This window comes from Emydura macquarii, unplaced genomic scaffold (assembly GCF_026122565.2).
Source record: "Emydura macquarii macquarii isolate MOO-44397 ecotype Brisbane River unplaced genomic scaffold, CSIRO-AGI_Emac_v2 contig_450, whole genome shotgun sequence".
NCBI classification, from domain to species: Eukaryota; Metazoa; Chordata; order Testudines; family Chelidae; genus Emydura; species Emydura macquarii.
This window is the reverse complement of record NW_027130587.1, coordinates 15,454,065-15,472,482: the sequence shown is the minus strand read 5'-3', so window position 1 is coordinate 15,472,482 and position 18,418 is coordinate 15,454,065. Positions and strand designations below refer to the sequence as shown.

The 18,418-nt window shown below is 37.2% G+C and overlaps 1 protein-coding gene across 4 annotated transcripts in view; it reads left to right on the top strand.

Moving 5' to 3' along the window:
• The window catches only part of USP32 (ubiquitin specific peptidase 32), a 126,120-nt gene extending 121,464 nt beyond the window's left edge, over nt 1–4,656 (top strand). For all 4 annotated transcript variants that reach the window (XM_067538131.1, XM_067538130.1, XM_067538128.1 and 1 more), the window contains 2 exons: nt 1,634–1,726; nt 2,251–4,656. In XM_067538131.1, the coding sequence (XP_067394232.1) occupies nt 1,634–1,726; nt 2,251–2,424 (267 nt within the window). In that variant the 3' untranslated portion in view covers nt 2,425–4,656. The remainder of the gene's footprint in view (nt 1–1,633; nt 1,727–2,250) is intronic.
• The last annotated feature ends 13,762 nt before the right edge of the window (nt 4,657–18,418 follow it).

Genomic DNA, 18,418 nt, shown 5'->3' with positions numbered 1-18,418 from the left:
AGAGCCACCAACACCTGAATACTAAACCCAACAACTGAAACGGTGTGCCACAGGCAGAGAATAGGAGGAACTGAGGTGCATCAATGCCCAAGGCCCTTGCAATCACTGGGAACTGTTTGTGAGATATACCCAGATGATCCTGGCAAGCAACCTTTATTCTGTGTTGTAGAGGAAAGCAAAGTCACTGCCAGTCTGGCCTGGGAAAAAATTCTGTCTAATCCCCTGCATATGGTGATCAGTTAGACCCTGAGCTTGAGAGCTTTGCCAGACCCAGATATTCAAAATTATGTGACGTACAGCACAGTCCACAAGAAGTTAGGATTGGAGGAGACTTTTTAGGTCATATTCCCATTCCCTGTGTCAAATAAGATCTTTCTGTGCTCTGATTCCACTGGGAACTTTTCTAATGTTTTTTGAAGATTATTAATAATGGGGACTCAGCTGCTTCCTAAGCATATTCTAGATCATAATTGTTCATATTGTTAAAAGTCTCCTCATATCTAACCTGACTTTTGCCAGATTTAGTTTCTCACCTGTTACTTTAATTATTAGCTCTAGTATCATTTACGTAAAGTTTTACTTTCTCAAAATGCTTCACAGATATTGGCCTGCCAAATTAATGTTTGAGGGGTATGTATGTAGACCAGTGTTTCTCAAATAGTGTTCCGTGAAACCCTGTCGAAAAAAGCGGAACCGCGCCGCCGAAATAAATCTAAATTGCACGCCGCCGAACAGCTGTCAGCGAGCCGCCGATGAGCTGCTATCGCGCCGCTGAACAGCTGATGGGGCCGCCGAACAGCTGTTAGTGCGGCACCAAAAGCTGCCTTCACCGCGCTGCCGAAAAGGGGTAGATAGTTTGGACTTTTCGGCGGAGGGTCTGGCATGGTTGGGCAAGGGTTCCGGGGGGGAAATATAATTGAGAAACACTGATGTAGACTGATATAGATATATTGAATATTAATTTGACAGTCTGGAAAATACAAAACTCATTAACTTCCTACCGGTATTAATACTTATGAATGCAGCATCTAAAGCATGCTAGGCACTTATCTAATGAAGGGGGCAGACAGTAGAGGGTTGATGACGAAATAACTAGATGAACTGGTTATATAGAACCATTGTGTGCATTTGATGGTACTGCTGTTTGATGCTATTTAAACTTCTCCCTTCTCTCTCACTCACTATATTCTCTCATATTGACTTGGAGTGGAGAGGGCATTTAATTGACTTATAAGCATTTGTAGCCCTTTCAGAAGAAGTGAATCTTTGGGAGAGGTTTGACTGTCAGGTCTAGACACACTTACCCTGCTGGATACTTGCCAGACTGTTCAGTTTCACCATGTTGAGCTGGAACTGCCAGAAGATATCCATGATATACCTTTCATCCCCTTGAATAAAGCCATTGGTATATCCTAGTTACATTGTAGCTAGAAACTCCTCTCGGTTGCATTGACATCTCAGAGGAAAGAGCTTTGACCAAATACAGATTGTAACTTTGAGGCATTCAGTAGATGAGCATTTTAGGATCTGTTCATTTCAAGGGATGTCTTGAACCATTATCGCTCAGTGACAACACGGATTACTTTCAATCTCAATTAATGCTATGTTTTTAATACAAAAAAATCTTTTTTAGTGCCATTCAGGAATTATGGGAGGAGGTCATTATGTCACTTATGCCAAAAACCCAAATAACAAGTGGTACTGTTACAATGACAGCAGCTGTAAGGTAATATTTCATTTTCATAAAAGATTAGTTTTGTGGGGCTAAAACTCAATTTTATGAGAAGTGTTTAGAAATATGAATAACTTGAGAAATAGTCACATGTGAACATTAGAATGGTGATCTGAAACTGTACTTGGAAATGTTTTAACATTAAAATTTGCATATCAACTGCTAACACGATTAAGGAAAAAGTACTTGATGATTTGAACCAAAATGAAACAGCTGTCTGATAACAGCCTAGAAATATTTTGACATTTGTGCTAGACATTTTGAATTGAAACTACTGGATAATCGTAGTTTGAATGTTTTCTAAATAATTGCACTTATCAAAGTCAACTAACTTTTCATGTAAATAAATGAGCTCTGATGAATAAAATAAGGCAGACTGAGAAAATGTGACTGTTCTTGTTCTAACTATCCATTTAAAATGATTGATTGTTTCTACAGTAAATGCATGTATTGAAATTCAGAGATGATAGCTCAATGGTACAACTGCAAGTTTTAACAAATGTTTGTTCTGCTTACAGGAATTACATCCTGATGAAATTGACACGGACTCTGCCTACATTCTTTTCTACGAACAGCAGGGGGTAGACTATGCACAATTTCTGCCAAAGATAGATGGCAAAAAGATGGCAGACACAAGCAGCATGGATGAAGATTTTGAGTCTGATTATAAAAAGTACTGTGTTTTACAGTAAACAAGTGATCTTCCATGGACAGTTTGAGAGCATGCAGGATGACAACTTAAAACTTACATTTGGCAGCAGTGTTATTGAAGTGGATGAGCTAAATGTCAGTGGTCTTATCCTGTGAGCAGAAAGCACAAAAAGAAAAAGCTCATTAGATAGCAGTTAACATAAACATTGTTTTTTGTTCTAATATCTCACTACATGCTCTAAACAATTCTGATATTAGACATCAGACTAAGACTGCCATTGGCCTTTAAATAAAATGGTTTGATGAAAGCCAACAAGGACCAAATAAGAGCTAAATGAAATAGCCTAAATCAGAGCTAAACAGAGTAGTGTAGAGTTTACCAATTATTCTAACAAAATCTTTAGGTTCTATTCAAGATGACGGGAAAAATTTGTAGTGTTGTCTATTGACAACATGATATTGCTACCTCCTTTTTCGAGAAGTTTTATCCCATTTTATTGGCAAGACAAGGAAAGCAAGAAAATGAAAAGTGCACAAAATTTACAGAATAGTTATGGAATTTTTCCATTTTTGCCACTATTTATGTGTATCGTTGCTTTCAATATGTCGGGAGCACACCCAAATCATAATTTGAGAGCAGATTGATTTCTGCACTTGAATAGTTTATTATAATTTGTGTTTTTTCCACATGTTAGTTGTGTAAATCAGCAAGTTTCAGGAATGGCTATCTGGCCTAAGGAATACTATCTTTTAGACAATTGAAAAGACTGTTCAGGCTTGAGGGAATATCTGTGGTTACATGCATTGTCTGAATGTATACTTTGCACAAAGTGCTCCCAGCTCATGGAAGGAAAGATGTTATATTTCATTACTAGCATTGCTTTTAAGTTTGCACTTTTAAAAAAATTCATACAATTAAAATTCAGAAGCATTGTTTATTTTTATTGCTGTGAGGGCGCTAGGGTGAATGGATGTCACTATTATCTACTATATCTTTTGAAACAAATGTAAGAAATTATGGTTGACAGGTAGTTACTTTAAGATTCAGGAACCATTTTTGTTCATTTCATAATTTAAACTGGATTAGATTTTTTAATTTGTTTGCATTTTCAAATTTTCTTACTGTACCAGATTAGGCATTAATTTGCCGGGTTTTGGGGAAAAAACGCTTTTTAACAGCGTTAGTCAACAAATTTGCTATTACTTGACGCTCATTTTATTATTCACTGGCTAGATTCTGCTTTCCTTGCCCATCCAAAACTCCCTTGTAAGTCAGTGGGGCTTTTGCATGAGCAAGGAATGCAGGATTGGTTCTTGTTCAAGACTGGAAAAAAGGTTATTTATGAGTAGGCATTTCTTTTAATATTTTAGCAGTGTTAAATTGTTAGCATATCTGAATCGAGGTGAATGTTTCACTCTTTTCAGCCTTTTCTTCAACTGAGCCTCAGCAAGTAATTTTATCATTCATTTCCTTAAGCATCCCTCTTTTAGATTTGGCGTAATTACTGATTAAATTTACATTTATATTGTAGATCTGTAAAATTAGTTAATATTCAACTTCCTTTCAGTGTGTCTACAACAATGCCAAATCAGCTGGTAAGTATATACTTTTCAGAAAGGGGTTGTTTTGATCCATTGAAGAAACTATATAAAGTTGATCGTGCTGTCTTTACTCAGGCAAAAATCCCACAATCTTAAATGGAAGTTGTACTTCTGTAAGGATTGCAGATCAGTTTCAGAATAAGTACTGTCTTTGACCTAAAGTGTCAATCCCTATTCTGTGTGTTCTTTTATCCTTAGAATGGTCTAACCAGTGAGGTTGAAGAAAAGCAAATGTTATGAATTGTGAAATTTCTCATTTAGGGATTTTGTGATCACATTTGTCTATATCTCCCTAGCCAAACTCCATGAAAATTGAAAGATTTTCAAATTATTTACTTTAAAAGGATTTATTTAAGCAGGTAGCTCAATCTACTAATGTTATTTGATCTTCTGTGTTTGTTATGTTGGTTGTAATTAATTTTTTTAAATTAAATTAATTCATGAATTAGCAGGAAATTTATTAAGTTAACTACATTCTCTTTGTAAATTATTGTATAAAACTTATTGACAATGCACTGACTTTAAAAGATGTTAATGTACATAAATAACATGTAAATAAGTGTTGATGTATTGAAATATGAACTGTATAAAAAAGTATCAGTAATTGTATATGGAGTGAACTTGTTTATCTGTAACTATATTATTCAGACAAATTAAATACTGTGGATGCAGCTCAAATGTCATAATTTCTTTGTGTCAAAGTTCATTTTTAATGCTAGTTTATTTTTTTCTACTCTGAAGTTTTAATATTTTTTCCCAAAAAGTTTCAGTGCATTTTTAGACCCAAGGATTGAGTGGAATGAGCAGGCAAGTTATAAATTCTCTGCAGTACTGTTAATGCACCTATTTAAATGAGCTAAAGATTTTTCTCTTTACATTTATTTTTAACTATTGCTTTTTATTACTTTGGATTATTTTAAGATTATTTTCTGAATATGCCAGGTTAACCACATTTTTTAAAAGTAAATTTCCATACCTATCTTACAAATAATACTGTAGATTATTAAAGTGAAAGAATATTAAAAATCTAATTTTCTGTAATCTACTTTTTGCGTTTCTTGCAGCTTTGGACAATGGAAATAGACTTAATAGTTTCTAGTCACTTAACTTTTAGGTTCTTATGAGCTAGCACAATATGGTGATGTTTGAGTTGCCCCCAGAGTTGAGAAATGTTCCTGCTGAAAAACTTTGTTTTAGAATAAATGTAATGTTAACAAAATTGTGCATTTTTCTATCAGTTCAAGATTTCATAAAATCTTTTTCACAAAACTTAGTAATTTGACCTGTCAGTGTTCTTTTAAATGGGGAGTGTAACAGTGCAGTGACGCTCAATACCATATGGTGGCAGTGTTGACTACTACCGTTTTTCCATGTGTGCAAATGAAAGCAGTTTATTCCAGAAACCAAAATTCCAAATATTATATTGTCAAGGTTTTCACAGTGGCCTTTTTCACCAATAATTTTAAACAAGAACAAAAAAGGTAAATAATCCTGTTGTTGTGCAGAAATTTCACTTGAGACGGTAACAAATTGCCTTTATCTGTTACAAAAATCTTCTGCCTCCTCTTTCTTTATTAAAGCTGATTGCCACACCAAAAAGAAAAAACAGAACTGCTGCAGTTAAGATTTTTCATATTAATAGTACAGTTTGAAATAAATGATACATATCAATTTGCTTTCATGTTCAAGTGTTGATCTGATTACTTCTTTAATGTGATTGATGAAAAAATGCACTTCAAAGAGTGTGGAGTATCCATTTCCTTTATGTGAAAGGGGCCATCTTGGTGTGACACGTAGCGAGAAGAATAGAATCAGGTGAAAAAAAAGTCATCACATCTCATATTAATGTGCCAAGAAACACATTTCTTAAGTGCTCATACATTGCTTCTGTATGGATATTTGTCCATCTCTAGTATCTGGTTTGCCTAAGCAGATGAGTCTGCTCCTTCTCCATCTGCCAGCAAGGGAACTTAATCCTTTAGCTCAAGCAAAACAGACACATAATACAGTGGAAGAGGTCCTAGTTTCAATCAGAGGTGTCCCCAAAATTCTTCCATAAGGTCCACACATGTAACCATGTGAACTGAAGAGATCTCAGGCATTACCACTAATCACTCTGGAACCACAGTGTCTCACCCACCAAATCTGCGCTACATTCAGCCCCCCAGACAGGAGAGTTAGCCTACCTCATGTACACCATACAATAGTGGCTCCTGTCCCACAGGGTCAACCCTCGCATCCATCCCTGGGCTTCGTGATCTTGTGCACGGCGTCCGGTTTGGCCTGTTGGCCGCTCCACAGATGGGGGACCGGACAAATGAGTGAGTGGCATCGTGACCTTGTGCACAGGGGTTGCCACCTCATGTGTCAGGTCGCAGCACCCCGTGGGTGAGGGCCTTCTGAAATGGAAGGCCTAAGGCAAACTGCCCCTTTCTCCCTTCTCCTCCTCTGTTGCCCTGCTGCCAGTGGTATGCACCATGCATATGGCTGCAGATGCCACGGGTTTCAATCACCTCAAACTCCCCAGTTTAACCCATAAAGTCTAACTAAACATTAAAAATTAAACTTGTTACAGAGACTGTAACTAGCCATTGAAATAAGGGCACCTTCACTAAAACACACACTAATTCAATGATATTCAAATGGCAACGTTTTCAATTAAGTTCCTTTTTTTAAAAGCACCAGCATATTTCTTTCTCGCTTGAGAATCACATTTTCAGCAGATTGTTTTGATTTGTATGCCTTATTTTCTTTCTTTCATATGATATTTCCTCTATGAAAGAAAAAAGCTGAGACAACTAGCATTTGAGACAATGATCAATTCAGAAAGTTGTGGTGCTTGTTTGTGTTCTTGGAATGCAAAGAAAGTAACTGCTGAGGTTCCATTCTTAAAGTTGCCTTACAATTAAAGCTTTTTTAGTCATGTAGGCTAGTAGAAATTCTTGAAATCTCTCTCCTCTCCCGTGAGCTTTTAGTAGTCAAATGTTACAGCAGTAAAGTCAATCCTCCCTCGTTCCAAAGGATTAAGTACTTCATTTGTTATCTACTAATCTTCTAATTATTGGGATACTTAAAGTAGTAACTTGGTATCTTTAAATATAGATACCAGCTCATTTCATATGATGTCCACAAGTGAGTTAACATAATATCAAATTATTCCCTTCTCTGAGCTTTTCCAGTACAGCCTATCTTCTGTGTATTTTTAGGCCGTAATCCTGCATCAGATCCCCAGTCGTAAATCCCAAACTAGGATTCAGGCTTTAGACTACAAGAGAAAAGAATCTCATGTTGTGTCTTGTACAATGCCAAGCACATTGCTGCACTTGAATAACAATCATTAAATTTCCTGGAAACAGAAGTGCTATGTGGGCTGCTAGACAGTTTGGGATTCTTTTTTCCAGAGAGAATTGTAACTCATATGGGTGATTCAGGTGTAATTGACGGGTACTCCCTACCAAACAATCAGAAAATATACATTAAGAAAAATCTTGTATCATTAGTACTATTTTAGAGTTAAGCAATGTTTTATAACTTCAGTGTGATTAACTAATTTTCACAGTACCCCAGTGAAGTAGGAGGTATTATCCCTTACACCTGAAAGTTAAAGTGAATAGATTTATAAACCATCTATAATTCTGAATAAACCATAGCTTGTAGCTGAATTTACCTAGGCAAAAAAGGAATCTACTGGGAATCAATCTGAGGATAGGGTAGGTATGTTCGGATACTATTGCCTATACATTTTAGCAATTAGAGAATCATTTTGTGGCAAAAGTAAATCTATACCAATTTGAGTGTGATTGAAACTTGCATTGGTAAAATGGGCATTTAAAGATATTAAAATAAGAGAATTTACATATACGAACATACCCATTATATTTGTATGAACAAAAGTAAAAGCCTTTTAAAAATACCAAAAAATCTAAATTTCCCTAACAATTTTGGAGGGAAAAAATTAAGACTAAACACCAGTATGGTAACTAGAATCTACTTATTCAGATTTCCCCAGTAAATCTCACTTTTCAGTTTAATTAGAAGAGATTCACTACAATAATTCTGTTACTCTAATGTATAAATGGCACATCTAGTCCACTGAGATGGTGTGTCTGATTGATTGTTATCTAGACAATGGATGTTGTGAATGTGAAGACGGATTCTGCAGTTTAAAAAAAAAAAAAAAAAAAAATTCAGGAAAATAATTTAATCCAAGGTCCCATTTGTGAGCGTTTAAGATCTCATGAAATTTCTCAAAAGAGTAGAAGCCTTCATTCCGGTGGTCCTGGTCAGAATTCATCTACGGTAACAACTGTACAGTCTACTTATCTGAAATTACCCCCATTAGTTTTAAATAGTGTACGATTTTTAATTTTCTAATTGAATCCACTGTGTAGTGCTGCAGGTAGTGGTAATAACGTGTGTTGTTTAATCTCAGGGATTACTGCATTTCAAAGGTATATTAATTGAATTTTATAGAGATGAAAATGTTGCACTCATAGAGTCTTTCATCTGAAGATTTATATGCAGTCTTTATTATCTTCTGTCTTGAGCTATTGGGCATGGCATTTTTCTGCTACTTTATCTGAGACTATGAACACATGAGCATGTATTTTCTCCTTGCCAGTATACAGTGTTGAGAGATTTCCTCAGAATTGGCTGAGAATGACTTTGAGAGCCGCACTGGAGCTACAAGCAGTTCTGCCAGAAAGGGAAAAGTCTGGTTGTGCTGGCAACTGGACCACAATCCATAATACAGCAGGTCTGACAGGAGGCATAAATTACGTTTGTTTTAAATATTTTCTAAAAGAGTAGCTGTGTTTAGCTGCAAATTAGTCTTCAGTGTTTATGGCTCTTGCATGGATTATTGTGCATCAGCATCACCAAGGAGTTTCTGAAGATGATGCCAAAGAAGTTGGTGATCTGTTGACACATGGAACCCTCATACTCTTTCCATCACTAGCAGACAGCATCCATGGAAGCATAGCTACCAATTTATGTCAGTACAATCCACGCCACTGAGTGACGTCGTTATACTGACCTAATCCCCAGAATAGACAGCACTATGTCAACAAGTGGGCTTCTCCTGCTGACATAGCTGCCACCAGTGCAGCTGCTTCATTACAGCACTGAAAATGCAGATAAAACCAAGTCTTTCTGCTTTGAAAAACAAGCTTCTTACTAATGTCTACCCTTCAGCCTGACACGCCCTGGGGGGACTGAAAATAATTTTTAAAAATTGTCTATATTAAGAGACTGAAATATTTAAATAGCAATATTTCAGCAACAAAGCAACAGGAAATTATTTGCTTCCAAATTGTAATGCTGTTTGTGTAGCATTCCAACTTGTTTGCAGGCTGAAGACAGGAAAATGTTGTTGGACTCATTTCCTCTATGGAACTTTAAGTGAGAATTTAGGGGGGAAATGGTGTAGATCATTCTGTGCCCACAAATTCCATTAATACAACTTGCCATTCTATACTGCCTTTCATCCCAGAATCACAAAATGCTAACATAGGTAAGCATTCATTCTCCCAGTTTCCCAGCATTTTCTCAAATCAAATGTTTCATTTCCAAACAATGTTTCTCAGTTTTGATGTTTAGAAGGATGGCACTTTCACTCAAAACCTGCATAGGAAAACCCCCTGAAATTCTATAAACCCATTTTTAGCAACCAAATTAATCCCATCTTAATACTTTCCTACGCTATGTGAAGACAGAGCTTTTATATCAAGTCCCCAAGATTATTTTCAGGAAAAGAGTCAATAGTTTGTTGCTAATCCACTAAAACAAACTGATGGATCTACAAGAAATGTCCTTTTGCTTTCATAGTGTGGACTAAAGTATTGCAGATTACTTAGCTTTTGGTTTTCTGGTGGAAAAACTCCTGATAGTAATATATGAAAGTAAATCCTTTTGATGAACATGGCCCTTCACAAGATTGATTCAGACAACAGGTCCATATTTGGCAATTTGCACATCCATGTTTTATTAAAAGATGACATTTGCACAGTGCAATCCTCTCTACCATCTAGCAATAAATTTGCAGAACATTCAGTACATTTTTCAGATGTGGGATAATTCCATAGTGATATTCAAGCTAAACATTAATTTTGTTGACCCTGAATAATAAAAAATATGATGGTTCTATTGTTTAAGCTGAAGCATGCAAATCACAGTCAATTCCACTTTGAATTTGCACAATTGAATCTTTTTTGCATTGAAATTAAAATATTTATTACTATTTTAAAAAAAATTAAACCTCCTGAATTTGAAATGATCAAAAATTTGTATGTGACTTTATGTAGTGCTTTTTAATAATAGTAATATTGCTACCTTATATTTTATTCCAAAGACTTCCAAAGGGGCTTCTACAAATATTCAGGAGTTATTCACTACTAATGAAATACAGCTATGTCTGATATTTAATGACTTTAACTTAATACTTGGCTGGTGAAATCTAAGTATAGCACACCCAGACAATCTGTGGTTTGTGCCCTACTACTTAAGTTTGCTCTGAGGTTGATACACAAGCTTTTGAATCACTGCAGGACAACTTCCCAATGGGACTATTTTCTTCTGCTCAGATTCTATTGCTAAAAGAATTTAATCAGCTCTGTCCCACTTTGCAAAATAAAAGTGAGCTAGGTACTGAGTTAATCTCAGTTCTGTTGCATGCAGATGCTCCTTTCAGGGTTTGCCGATTTGGATCAGAATATTCTCAGCTTCCCTGAATTCCACCTGGATTCTCAGTCTGCTCTCATTGAAATTGGCAAGGCTGATGAAAGTGGTATCAAATATGTGCTTAGGAAGTCTTAGATGCAAGAACCACCACGAAGGACCAGTCTATATAGGCTACAAAAAACTGTGCAGGGGACCTGTGGCACAGAAGAGCAGGTGTTGATTGCATCTATTTACAACAGATTTGTCTATTGTATATTTCTCTGTGCCATAAAAATGTTCTGAGAAAGCATGTAGCCTGCAGGCACAGCTGTCATAGCATCAGCATTTGTTAATGTTAATCAACTTTTGTTTTTTCTGCATCTAGTAATCAGAAGCAAGACATCAATAACATGCAGCCACTCATGCTGGATGATTTTTACCAGTTCTTGTGAAAATAAAAACCTAAACAAATCTCATAAAATTATTCTATTGGTTGATTGAGATAAGTCGCTCCCTGTATTTGTTGTTGTTGTTGAAAGGGTTTTATATGGGTGAAAATTAGAAGCAATGTTTATTATTTAAAAGACTATTATTTGGCAAAAACTGTGCAAATTACAAATACCTTTAAGGACATTTCTGGTTTTAATATAATGTCTCTGGGTTGCTATTTTGGAAGTGCTGCTTTTTTAAATGATTGCATTCCCAGATGGCCAGATTAGCTTACAAAGCAAGCAATCAAAATGGGAAAGGTGGTAACTTAATTTTCTAAAATAATGTTAGGAAGTGAAAGATGCGATTCCAGGTTTGTTTGGACTGAACAGTTTTTTAATCTTGGAGCCAGCTGTTAATACGTGAATTGCTTATGTTTCTAGTCATCACATTTTAGTATGAAAGGGTTTTTAATCTGTGCAAACAAAGCCATTAGACCCTAAGAGAAACATAGCTAAGTGGCACATGAACAAATCAGTGTTGGCTGGTACTCTTATGTAACTATTCTTTTTAATACATAATTAGCGGAACACTGTCAAATCAAATTTAGATCATAATTTAGATTTTGTGAATGAGAACTATAAAGTGACTACAAACATAATTTAAACAAACCAGTCAACTTTTATTGCTCAAGATGAGAGAAATTATTAGTAATTTATTTGTACCACCTAGGAGCCCTAGTCATGGGCCTGGACCCTATTGTGCTAGATGCTGTACAAACACAGAACAAAAAGATGGTGCAAAGGTAACGAAGCAGGGCATTTCATAGTGTGTGCATGAACTGAATTTTACCAAAGGGATTATACACATGGGTAGAGTTTTGGTCTTTCATATATGATACCTAACCTGACACCACCCCTTTTCACTCTCTGTATTTTCGCCCTCCCTTTACTGGAAAACATTTTAAAAACAAGCAAGAGGAAAAAGTAAGGATGAAAATATACATCCACTATTGTCCCACTTGTAATCTTAACTAAGAATTTACATGAATAAAAAGTGAGAAAAGTAGTAACATGTTAGAGAAGAACCTATAATAAGAGGGAAGGATCTATAGCAAACGCATGGGTAGTGTCTATATGTTTCAGGAGGCTTGCAAATGTCTAAAACTGAGTGTCTGGCAATCATGCTGAGTGTATCTCTCTTTACTGGGAGCCCTGACTTAATACCACTGGTGTATAATATAAAAATTGGTTAACTATTAACGTTTTCATTTGGGTCTAGTTCAGAACCCCAATCATCACTCTGCTCGTGGCTTTCATGCAGTCAGACATACTATGTTAGCCCTTCAAAACTCAGCTGCTTTTTAAAATTATGTGCATTTCATAGTTTACTGTGTATCTATAACTGTCATCTTACTTATTTTTATTATCTTTTTGATTCACAGCATACACACCTTTCATGTAAGTGTTATTGCTTCCCTTCCGCCTCTGGGTCAGTCATGATCAAATTAATGTGATCACATAAAGTAGAGGGGTTGAAGAACTTTTTGCTCTATTGATTACTGCTCTCTACAGAACGTAGTTGCATATTAGCAGCTCTTGAAGCCAATTTCAGATTCTTGGGTTTTTCTTAATCTCTGGGGATGAGTATACCATGGTGAAGGCTGCATTTTTTTCTGATGTCAGTATTGAAACTGTGAAAACACAGCTACCAAAAGTAGGAGCTTCCATATCACGCTATCTGAATTACTGACCCTTGCATTCTAAATTTTAACATCTAATCTAAAAATATAGCTACAGAGCAAACAAATCGCCTTTGATAAGCAAAAGACACACATGCTGATTTGTGAACATTCAAATTTTTTTCTCCCATGGGAAAAATACACCAATGAGCAGTGAATTTTCATAAACTCTATTTTCAAAGGTCAGCCAAACATTTTAAGCTACAATCTCGTGCCCTGAACACCTAAGCAATATTACATTTTACATAAGTGTCGTTATAGTTACTTTTTCAATGTGCTATATTTTTACAGAAGCAGAGTCCAAGTAAGATAGAGAATGCTTATATAATTCTCCATGTGTAACTACTGTGCAATGAAGTTTTATAAAAGTAGCATAAGCTTCAGCCCCAGTAATGCACAGTATAAACTGTAATAATCATTATAGCTGCTCAGGGCACTCCACTGTTTTAGTACTTTTGGTTAGTTATTTTTCTAGTTTCATCTAATATATCTGGAAATTAAGTGGTTTCTACTTATGTACTTCCTCTGTATGCCTCTTGGGGAGCAGAAAGGGGCTTTCAGTTGGCAGATCCCAACCTTCTCTGGTGAAAGAAGCAAGAACCTCACCCTTTTTTTTTTAATGGGGGGTCTCTCTCTCTCTCTCTCTACCCCTTCCAAATCCTGATCCCTCTTTTTTTTTTTTTTTTGAGTAATATACTGTCATAGAGCACTGTAGTTAACTAACTGAAACATAGACCTTATAAAAGTGAAAGTGTTGTTTCTTCTTTTTTTTAACGTGCTCTAATAATTGCAAGTTTTGTTTATATAAAAGTTGGATCACTGAATATTTTCTCTTGCAATAACTGACCATTCATGGGCATGATGGTACTGGAATACTGTACACTCTGGCTCTCTACCATAAGACCTCTCTCTCTCTCTCTCTGCACTCTGTCTAAAAATACTGTTTGGCATGTCAGCTTTCTCTGCTGAATCCCATGCAATTTAGAAGAGACTTTGTTTTTCCAGCTCAATTAATTGAAAAATCTCAACTACACTGCATATCTGAAAGCATGTCTTTTCTCCTTTAATTGGTATTTACCTATCTCCTGTATCTTCAAGGTAACTTGCAGACTAACTTAGCCTTCTGGATCCAAGAGGTTAAATGATTTGCCCAATCCAATTTCAGCTCCTCATTTTACCTTTAAAGTCAGAGCGCTCCTTCCTTTGGTGTTTACAGCTGCTAAACAAAAACTCCAAACATGAGTAGCATTGCACCATTTGTAACAAAGTTTCCCAGTGATATAAAATATCATGCTTATACTTTCCCCCTAAACTCTGGGAAATCTGGATTAATCTCTCTGGCCTATGTACCTAGTGAATTGGTCAAGAAGAAATTGAACTGACTAGAAAAGAATGTAAGAGAACTGGTGGTAGATTCAGTGCTGGTTGCTGTCTGAAGTTAAAAGAATAGGCAGAGGCAAAGCGTATCATGCACATCTTAAGTTTAAATTTTAAAAAATTGAGAGGGCTGACTATTCCAGCTATACAGAAATTCTCCACCCTTCCTTGTGAAAAAGGAGCTCAGACATGGTACAGAAATGACACGGAGTCTTTTAACATCCCTAGCTGGCTGATGTGTGATGGCTTGCCCCCGAGGACTATCCATTCTTTCCTACCAGAGGTGAATGTAGGGATGTGGTGGAGAAACAATGATGAATAAATGAAAGCCTCCAAATGCGAAGCTACAGGAAAAGCTGAAGAGTCTTCAGCCCCAGCTGTCAAGCTGTAGGAAAGAAGAGGGAGGGACAGGGAAGCTTCTGCTCTGATGCTATGGATGGGATCCTGCCAAATTAAGAAGACATTAAAATAAACCAGGGAGATTACTTGTGAAAAAGGAGCAAGGAGACAAGGTGAAGAACAAGGAGATCGGACACTTACTTCCTTAGAAGTAAAAATAGCAACAGCTATGATAACAGCAGCAGCCACTGCATTGTATCACATATCAATACTAATGCTGTATAAAAAGCTCCTGTCTATGCAATAGCTCTTTCATATGACCTCCAGCTAGCAATTCCTCATGGGGCTTATAATGTAAAGCTAACCACTGCTGAGTGGGCAATTAACATGAGAAGGCAGAAGATATTGTCTTGCACACATAAATGTGACGCACTTTCTGTTTTTGTCAGCATCTCTCTAGGTAGGTATCACTTCTTTCTCCCTCCAGGAGTCACAGCCTGCAGCTGCTCAGATTTTTCTATTGTAATTTATTGAATTAAACATCTTTCACATTGAGTTAAGCAGTTCCTAGTTAAAATTCCACCAGTAAACTGAACAGAAAGTTGAACGAAAGCATCTCCCCTTTATCGCTTACCCCTGCCAGAGATCACTTATCCCCTGGACCATATAAAAATATTTTATTGCACCATATCAGCATTTTTTTTAAAAAGGTATGGGGAAAACTTACACACACACATACAGATGATACAAACTGATCATTATTGCTCGCTCAATCTATACAGTATATTTTTACTTAAAATATAAGCATTTCCAGCAAGTACAATTAATAGTCATTTGTTTGCCAAGTGGTCTTTCCATGTTCCTCAGTTGTAATTATAACAAAGTGTTTCTGTTTAAAGGACAAAAACAACAGAATAAATCCCTCAACCTCCTCACATTATTTACTGTAAATACTTGCAGCCTCAGAATGTAATTTATCACAGGGAGAATTTTTGTGAGAACTCCTTGATAAAACATTGGCAGCCTGTTGTTGCACAGATCCAACCATTCTTGGCTGGTGGCCAAAAATGGGATTGAGGGTATCCTACTGAATATTATATTCCTTACCCATCTTTCTACTTGTATTTATTTTTTATTTAAATTTCCACTAGTGAAATATGAACCATAAGGATAAGGTTTTTTTCTAATATTTAATTTAAAACTCCAAATCTGCAGTACATAATGTTTTCAGATAGTGCACCAATTAGAGAAATAATGAAGGATTGCTTTCAGAATCATCCAGGGATTTGATTTCTTAACAAGATAAAGGAGGCAATGAAAACTGACAGTGGCATAAGGTTATGTAATGAGGATTATCAATAACCAGAAGAATATTCACTTTAGCTGAGCATGGTCTCATATCTACTCTTGGCTAAGCTAGTGGTTCAATTGTGAGGCCAGACACCTATTGGTATATTCTCTGTTCAAGGGGAAAGTATTAACTCTTTCCCTGATCACCACTGAAAGGAGGTTATAAACCCTGTAATGCTACTTTTCATCTTGTCCTTTTTAAAACAATCATAGAGCACCAGAAGGAAACAAAGTTATCCATGGAAAAGCTGACGCACACAACCTAACCTCTGATTGATGCCAGTAAGATAATCAGAGAGCAAAGAATAGGAAGTTTATTTAAAAAAAATCTGAATGTATTTTTAGCTGGATTCTTTGTCCCATAGTTTGTCTAAACTACTTGCTGGAAAAATACTCTCATTCAAAAGAAACTATTTTGGGGAAATTATTTTTGTCTGGCCTGTGTTATATAAATCAGACTAGATGATCACAATGATGGTTCCTTCTGGCCTTGGAATCTACTAATTGGAATTTGGTGTTCCCAACTCCGAAATGTTATTTCTATTTATGAAATCTTCTAGCAATAATTCAACTCCTCACCTCCGTGACCTAATCTTTCCTTCCTGTATAATAGATAGCCAGGTAGTACAGTATCTTACACTGGATTTATGGTTTATTATAACAATTTGTAACCGACTAAACCTACTTTTTTGTCCTATGATTGCAGAGGGGTTAATGGGCTACTTTTCCATTGATGGGCTCTGAGAATATGTGTTAACTGCTCATGCTAAACAATCTGTTCCACTTTGTTTTTAGCTGTGACAGTGAGTACTTTTCCCAGACCTGAAGAAGAGCTCTTTATAGCTTGAAAGTTGTTTGTTTCTTTCACCAACAGAAGTTAGTCTAATGAAAGGTATTACCTCAGCCTCTTTGCCTCTAATATCCTGCAAACAGCATGTAACTGATCAGTGTTATCCCTCCATGTTTTAGAAATGCCTATTTTATCTAAGTCTTCTTCAATTGCTGGGCTTTTCTGTTCATCTATTTTTGCTGTTTAAGTTACTTGCAACAGGTATGTATAGAGCTGGACTCTAACATTTTCTACTGCCTATATAATCACAGTTCCTATAAAACTCTCTGTTGTGGCAAGACAGGTGCAATTTTAAGGCTCAAGAATTGTATTGTGTAGTTTTTAATTCTGGTCTGTGCATATACATTTATATAACCCATAATAGGTTGGCAACACTTCAATTTGTACTGGTGAGATACTTAAAAATGAAGAAAGTGAGGTAAAGTTCCTACCCTATCAGTTAAAACTGGAAACAGTTGTATATTGGTGTTTAGAATACCCTTTTTAAGAATGTTAAATAGTAATCAACAAGCATCTGACTTGGATAATAATCCACTACACTTATTTAGTTGGAGAGGACTTTTTTGTGTTGAAAATTTTCTCAGCATAAATAGTGGACCACTGTACTCGGGCGCAAAATATCGATCGACCAGGCATATTTGTCTGACAGATTACTGATACTTGCTGCATTTAATGGGGCTGGGCACAAAATAATGGCAACATGCAGTGTTAAATTGATCCATGCACCAGTAGCTATGGTGCTAGATCTCTGGGAACAGAACAATGACAACGTGAGCTGTTGAATTAGAGAGGCAGTGTGTGTATGTGCAGCATGGTGTGGGTGTGTGGTAAATGTACCCTGTGCCTCTTGTGGGGGTGCTAAGTTTGTTAGGGCTCTTACTACAGCAAATGAGGTGTTAAATCTGCTGCAGAGCTGGGCACTGTGCTCTTAAATTAACGTGATTGTGGGCAGCAGGGTGCTGCAAAAGGAGGAAGGGGCAGCCAGGAAAACCATAGCGCTTTGGTGTTAAAAGGATTTAGGTGGACGATTCTAAGGCGTTTCCCCCATTGAGGTGATCGCTTGGACCGTTGGGGGGGAGGGGAGAATCTTGAGGTGCTGAAGGACTACGTTTGGGCGGGAAAATGTTGATGAAGTGCGCGCGAGGCGCCGCTGAGGGACGCCCGAGGGAGCAATGGGGGCGGGTGGCCTGCCACGCAGCAGCTCCCGCGGCGCGGGAGGCGGGGGGCGTGGCTTGCGTTTGGCGGGCAGCGCTTGAAACGGTCGGGCGGCTCCGATTGGAGGGAAGATAGGAGAGGGTTCCCCTAGGGGGCGGTGTCACAGGCGGAGCTGGCGCGGGACCGTTTGTAGGCCGGCCGCTGTGTGGCGACGTTATCAGTGGAGGGTGCGTTGCGGTGGGGGGAAGGAAAGCTATAGCCTTGGCTTTGCGGACGATGGGCTCAGCTCTAAACCCCACTCACGGGGCGGTCTTCCAGTAACCCATCGAATATAAACAGATCTTTGAACTGTAATTGTAGGGGAGGCTGACTAGCCCCGGGCAGCAATTTCATCACTAGATATGGTAGGAGGAGATATCTGTACTGGTCAGTTACAGGGCCGTCTCCCTCAGCATCTCCCTCTGCTTTTATATCCACCCACCTCACCCCAAGGAGTGTGCTGTGTTTTTTCAGTGCTTTTATATGTATACAGATA